The 7,629-nt window shown below is 36.8% G+C and overlaps 2 protein-coding genes across 2 annotated transcripts in view; both read left to right on the top strand.

Annotated features, from left to right (window-relative positions):
• LOC106878823 (uncharacterized) overlaps positions 1-7,629 on the top strand; it is a 137,118-nt gene that overhangs the window by 57,957 nt on the left and 71,532 nt on the right. The gene's annotated exons all lie outside the window — the stretch shown is intronic.
• LOC106872857 (uncharacterized) overlaps positions 1-7,629 on the top strand; it is a 158,253-nt gene that overhangs the window by 109,821 nt on the left and 40,803 nt on the right. The window contains exons 13-14 of the mRNA XM_052967148.1: positions 3,432-3,530; positions 7,014-7,223. Of these exons, the coding sequence (XP_052823108.1) occupies positions 3,432-3,530; positions 7,014-7,223 (309 nt within the window). The remainder of the gene's footprint in view (positions 1-3,431; positions 3,531-7,013; positions 7,224-7,629) is intronic.

Below are 7,629 nucleotides of genomic sequence, written 5' to 3'. Positions count from 1 at the left end.
TATATATATATATATATATATATATATATATATATATATATAATAAAGGGAATGGAGACTTCTACAACCACAAAATTTATTATATAGTCATATACAGCATATTATAATGACCTACACGCGTTTCCGCTGCAGCGACAACCTTGCAATATTGTCGGTGCAGCTTCATCAGGGTTCGTCTGTTTGGTCATCCTCGACGTAAACTGACAGAAGTAATTTTTTGTTAGTTAGTGTTCTGTGAGAGGTGGAGGTGTTGCTATTCATAGATATGTGCTATTGACCTCAACTTCACCCCCAATGCATAACCAAGACAGTTATATACCTTTTATCTTTTACTTTTCTCAGTCTTTTGACTGCAGTCATGCTGGGGAACTGCTTTTATGGGTTTTTAGTCAAACAAATCGAACCCAGGGCATATATTTTCAAAGCGCGGTACTTATTTTATCGGTTTCTTTTTCCGAATCGCTAAGTTACGGGGACGTAAACATACCAAAACCAGTTGGCAAGCGGTGGTGTGAGACAAACACAGACACAAAGACACACACGCACATACGCGCGCGCACAAACACACACACATACACATATGTATATATATATATATATATATATATATATATATATATATATATATATAAAGATTTATACCAGAAGAGCTTGTGGTAATACGTTCATGTAACAAGAACTTATAGTATATAAATATAGTACTCAAAGTTACCGACCTGTCATTTCGGCTCTACAATTTGGATCAAGACAGCCTCATATTAACTATTCCTTTCGTCGCATGTATCTCTCCCGTTACCATTCATGAACCGGTTGGGAGATGACTGAAACCATACCCTAATTCATATCTCTATATACTTCACACAATCAAAATACATAAGCTCAAATCTATCATGAAGCTCACTCGTAGATACACTGCAACCGGAGAACACCGCTCAAAACAGAGCCTGGAAAATATCTCTCACCTCACTACTGAATGAATGGACTTTACTTCTTAGAAAAATGCCATCCAGTATACAAAAGAAGCCATCGTGTATTACACAGCCTGAAAATTCTCTTATCTCCCAAGCTGTATTCTCGTCCTACAACTACTCTCTACCAACACTTTAAAATTGTTTTGTACACCATTTCATATTTACTGCCACACTTGCATCAGTTTCTCAATGCAGACACTAAATAAAACTTTCCGAGATTTCTCCTTTCGCTTAAATATGTTCACTATCATGTACATATAGACTCCAAATGTGAAAGCACTTCAGGTAATTTCTAGCCACCAATGCGATCAGCCCCGAGTATCCCTTTCATTACCACTAAATATTGCACCACAGACAGAAACAACTCTTCTTACAAAATTCTTCGATTTCTCTCTTTCCAAATGCCTCTTTCTCTCTCACTCTTTCCCTCCCCCTCTTTATTTCTCTCCTTCTCTCTCTCTCTCTCTCTCTCTCTCTCTCTCTCTCTCTCTCTCTCTCTCTCTCTCTCTCTCTCTCTCTCCTGAATGACCTCTGGGACTAGATCTACTGGCGGACTTGCTAATCCATGAGCCGTTAATCTTGAAAAATTTAGCGTAAACAATATCATTGCGCTTGACATGAGAAAATCTTTTAACTGAGTTTATTTCTTTATTAAGCTTCTTGATTATAGTCTCTGTCTATCTTTCATTTCTTGGAAAGCTTACTGTCAGATCGTATCATCGCAGCATGTTTCTAACCAACAATCTGTTAACTCCAGTTTGCTCCAAGGTTCGGTTATGTTTCCTTACACTTCACCTTGTAGTCAACAACTTATTTCTCTCGAACAACGCCCACATCTTTTCAGATAATACCATGCTACACCGCTAACCTCTTGTGTACAGGTGCCATCCACGTGCAGCAAAGACACCTCACGTAAAACCTACTCTTCCATGGATAGCACGTGATTAGTTCTCACACTGTTACATATGTTAGCCTTCAAACACAACATAAACTGCGTTCCGCCAAAAATTAAGCTTCTTCAGGACTAGAAAATATTTCAACTGTCATTGGTTACTGACTCACTCCAACGTTCAAGTGATACACACAATGGGATGCTGCCCCTACATGTGATACGATGCAATTAAAACTCTCGAATGCCCGAGTCTGCATCCAAAGGAAAGCCACCCGTTTAACTGGCATAGAATCACACACCAATAAATATCGACCTCTAATTCGCAGATACATTTTTACTGTTACGATAATTGATTCTGCTTCTCATAAATTACTAGACACGTACCGCCTCCCACCTCTACTAAGCCAGTAAACTTTCTCTTCTCTCATCACCCATACTGTGTCCTCTATAAGCTCCACATTAGCTCCCTTCTCAGTACTTCTATCCAGGGCATTATCCCTTTGGCATACCCTATATATCATTTTTTTCTTGTAGTCGTCCACATGCAGTTGTTAAATACCACCGACTTCAATTATCTCACAAGACCCTAACCCTAACAGTTCAGCCCTTTCTCCCTGACAGAACCATTAATAGATAGATAGATAGATAGATAGATAGATAGATAGATAGATAGATAGATAATCACATCTTGTTTACAGATTTTAACACAAAAACTTGTACTGTTTGTTACTGTAATCTATATTAGAGGAACTTATATAAACGGTGGTACCTCAGCATAACCACAGCTTTAAAGCTGAAACAAGTTAAAGAGTTTAAGGGTATAATAGATTTGTACCACAAGGAATTTGTAGACGATGACAAACTTCTCATAAGTGACTGTTGATCTCATATTCTTTATATATGAGATGATAGCACGAGTTTTCCTCATAGCACTACAAACTATTTTTCAGCATAAACTCACAGATGAGTTTTGGCTTAATAACATTTCATGTTATGTCTACCCTGTAAGTGCTCAGCTATAGTTAAAAGGTATTTTTGTTAAGATGATGTTGTTTTCATTGTATTTTATTGTTAAAGTATGATGTAGATTTACATTTTTAACAGCAAAGAATAACATTCGATTTTATGAAGCCGTTGCAGGCTTGATATGGGAGCGATGCGAAACAAGAATTAAATTGTTTTTAAAATCACTTTAGTAACCGAAAGCATTGATAAGGAATATTGCGATTCGTTTAATCCATTCTCACGCATAACTTTAAAACGAAATGAAAAGACAAACAAAAATAAAGTAATTTGGTCTGAAATAGCTTTATCATTCTATTTCAATTTTAAAGTAAATGAAGCTAAATCTAAATAAAACAGAAATAATCGGAAGTAGTTGTTTTAAGATTATATTTCAATCTGCATGTATCTTGCATGATGATAGCATTTACGGAATATTTCTCTGTGTGTGTGTGTGTGTGTGTGTGTGTGTGTGTGTGTGTGTGTGTGTGTGTGTGTGTGTGTGTGTGATTCGAATCTAATAGAATAGAAAAAAAAATAAACTAATGCACAACTGAATTTTTTAGGAAATTTTACAATGGTAAATGACACGAAGATTTCCTGTTTTGGTGTATCTGGCGACCTCAAAGGAATTGTGAAAGAACAAATAGTTTATATTTTTAACGGTATGTATCTTTGTTATGAATTCATTTTTTTTTAGAAATAAATGAGCGCAATAATACCGGTTCTTTTCGCAAGCATTCATGAAATGGGAACATTAATGCAGTGACTTCTAGCATAAACCTCTTCAGCTCACTGTCTACATGAAAAATGTGATTGAGGAGAGAATCGAGGGTTTATTTCGACTTCCTGCAAAAGAGCAAATTCAAGTTAAGACTCAAGAGGTAACAAATCATAGCCACTATTATCCCGAATAGATCTTCATCTTCACTTTTATTGTTTGCGATCAGGGTTTCTAATCTTTTATCTCAATTATTTAATCTTATTTCGACTTGACACAAGCCTAGATTTATAGAAGAATGGAAATAAAATATGATATACACGAATTCTTAAGAGGCATTAGTAATATGACCTAAGGAATATGCCTATTACCAGAAATTGAAACGTGGTTGCCAACTGGACTCGCAATAAACTTATCTTTCTGTGGTACAAGCATTTGAAGTATTCAACATTAGAACTAATTAGAATGTGTTAAAAGAAATAATCTTCAAGAATGTTTCGAATTTTTATTTATTGCGTGAATCCTTTTGGTACAAATATAAAAGGAAGAGAATTCTTTTGAGCAAGATGTTTTATTTTATAGAAAGGAGAACGGGCAGATTGAAATCGATAAAAAATAAATAATAAACTTAATCGAAATTTTATAACTATATGCTTGTGTGGTTAAAATGTTTATATCGCACGTTGTTCTGAGTTCAATTCTATTGCGTGGTACATTGAACAAGTATCAACTTTGGATCATCCATAGGCTCATGAATGAAGTCACAGAAGCAGCAGATTGTAAATATATAGCTGGAGAGATCTCGCAAATAATATATTACAGTCACGGGGAAATATAGGAATCTCGGGGATTAACGAAGCTATCCATATTAACTAGAAAAGTCAACAGCAAGCATAATTTGAGCGACACTTATTTAACGCTAAACTTTGAGCATGATGCAGTTTCCTCCTTCAAAATAAGCGCCTGAAAACTACCTGCTTCATTATTTCTACTTTGGGCAGAACGAAACTAGCTCGACCATCGTTTTCTCTTAATAAGGGATTAAAAAAAAGACAAATATGGGAATTTGATTCAAAATTATAAAACATTGTTTTTATTTTGCTATTAGTTCTTGCTTTAATTTTTGCTCATCTCTCTCCAGGTTGCATTTTATCATTGTTTTTTTTTTTTAATAGTACATGTGTGAGTGTATGTGTGTGTGTATCGGCAGAAAATAGTGAAAAACCGGTGCTCTAAGCAAAAGATTTTATGTGAATATTGGTATTTTATCAATTTCGAAGAAGAAGAAGAAGAAGAAGAAGAAGAAGAAGAAGAAGAAGAAGAAGAAGAAGAAGAAGAAGAAGAAGAAGAAGAAGAAGAAGAAGAAGAGTGTTAATCAATTCCGATTACGAATAGCCAACGAGAAACAACTTAAAAGGTCAGGAAGCATCATGGAGGTGGCTCAACAAGAGTGACCTAAAAAAAAGAATGAAAGCCTAATTATCACTGCTTAGGATCAGGCATTGAATACCAACTCAGCGGAAAGAGATATATACCACACAAGTGTAACGAACCTCTGCAGAATTCGTTGGAAGAGGGTCGAAAGCGTGACTCAATGCTGGTGCTTGTGAAAGTCTTACGCAGAAAGCGTACAAGCGCATACACGACAAGGTAGAGCAGAAACTTCACTGGCTACTATGCCGGAAGTATGGATACGAGATAACGGATGCTTGGTACTAACATACACCAGAAAGGTAATGGACGAAAAGAGGAAGACAAAAATCCTCTGGGACTTTAACTTCCAGACAGACAAGGTGTTAAAGCACCGAAGGCCGGGCATAGTAACCTTTAGGAGGGAGAAAAAAGGGTGCCTAATAACTGAAGTGGCAGTGCCAGATCAACATATTATCATGAAAGAAAGTGAAAAGATCGATAATTATGGAAACCTGAGAATCGAGATCACCAAGATGTGGCAGCTACGAGGATCAAATATAAATGTTGTCCCTAGTGTCATCGGAGCATTGGGTTCAATACCAAACAACCTGAAAAACATTTGGAAACTTTAGAAATACCCTACAATCCAGGTGTATTGCAAAACTCGGCATTACTTGGAACTGATTATGCATTACTTGGAACTGATTATGCATATTGCATAAAGTACTGTTGTCTGAGGTCCTTGTTGTGACTTGACAGACAAAATATCTTCAATTAACATCACAATATTGGATACTAAGCGGACTGCGTACATATCTAACTTAAGAGCTTAATGAGATACCGAGCACAAAGTAAGGAAACTTTGCTAGTGACAGTTAGGAATGAAGGAGTATTGAAAGCAAAGAAAAAAGGGAAAACAAAGGAAGAAGTATCAAAAATACATGAAGAAGAATTACGCAAGAAGGGACTACAGAATCAGTTCCATGTAGCCACAACAGAGGCTGCTGCGAAAAATAGGTGAGGTTGGCTGATGAAAGGAGCATTAAAAAAAAGAGAGCAATATACTGATAACACAAGACCAAGCTTTAGCCACGAACAAGAGGGTGAACCTTAGGAATGAGCAAGTGTCTCCGGTGTGCTGTATCTGCAACAAAGTGGATGAAACCATTTTCCATATCACGAACGAATACCCTAGACTTGCTCAAAACCACTACAAGTTGCGCGACACGATCAGGTAGCGAAAGTACTACATTGAAAAGTGTGTAAAAAGTGGGGGTTACAGAGGAGCAAGGCGTGGTATGAGCACAAACAGCACAGAGTAGCGGAGTCGGAGTCAGTGCTAGAGCATAACAGAGCGGACCTAGTGGTGGTGGACAAAGTACACCACATATGCTATATAGCTGATTTTGCATGTCCCCTTTCACACACGAATAGTCAAGAAGGAAGACGAAAAAATAGATAAATACAACCCTCTTAAGTACGAAATAGCCCGGCGATGGAAAGTGAAGAATGTGAAGATAGTGCCGTACGTTGCAAGCAGCAATCCCGCTTCGCATGCAAGTAAGACTCCAGGAACTCCAACAAAACCTGTGATAAAGAAAATAATAATAATAATAATAATAGAAATTCATCTAAAGTATATGATATAAATATTCTGTTTACTCTAGGAACAAGGCCCGAAATTTTGGAGGAGGGGCCAGTCGATTAGATCGATTCCAGTACGCAACTGGTACTTAATTTATCGACCCCGAAAGGATAGAAGACAAAGTCGACCTCAGCGGAATTTGAACTCAGAACATAAAGACAGACGAAATACTGCTAAGCGTGCTGACGTTTCTGCCAGCTCACCGCCTTATAAGATATAAATATTGCAATGAAAATTATGATCTAAAATTTTTATCATCTTATATACAAAACGGAAAAATATTTGTTCTCGTGTTAAATTCTAATACCTATAATATTATTTTTTACTATTTTCATTAAAGCCTAATTCAGTATTTTCTCACATTTGCAGCGAATGCATCTTCACTGAATGGAGTTGGGATAACAATGCACAGCTTTAACAATATAACGTTCACCTGTTTCTCAGAGAGTACATTTGCAGAGACTGCGTACCACTGGTATTTGAATGGTACTAAAACAATAGCAGGAACACAGAAAGAGATGCCTGGCAACCAAACATTTGGGTATCTAACTTTAAAAAACTTGCCCAAAGATGCGTACGGTAAGATAACCTTTTCTCCATGCATATATAGATACACACACACACACATACACATACATGCAATCTCTCTACCTATCTATGAATTTCTCTATACATGTTAGTGCGCGCGCTTGTGTGTGTGAATGTATATGTGTGTATATATGGATAATGTATTTAAGCGTATATGCATATACGTATATACATATTGTGGATTTACTGTCCCTTTCATCGAGGAGTATTCAAATGTTTGATCAGCAGAATTGAAACTCGTGAAATTAATGTGTTAGTCGCTGAATATTCCACAGATACGTCCACCCTTATCTCAGTCCCTAAACTAAATCATCCTTGGAGAAAGAGAGAGTGTGTGAGAATTACACATACACGCACGGTTAGACACACACATACATATGTGTGGTTGTGTGTGTAT

This window comes from Octopus bimaculoides, chromosome 4 (assembly GCF_001194135.2).
Source record: "Octopus bimaculoides isolate UCB-OBI-ISO-001 chromosome 4, ASM119413v2, whole genome shotgun sequence".
NCBI lineage: Eukaryota > Metazoa > Mollusca > Cephalopoda > Octopoda > Octopodidae > Octopus > Octopus bimaculoides.
The sequence above is the reverse complement of the archived record's forward strand: the minus strand, read 5'-3'. Positions and strand labels throughout refer to the sequence as shown.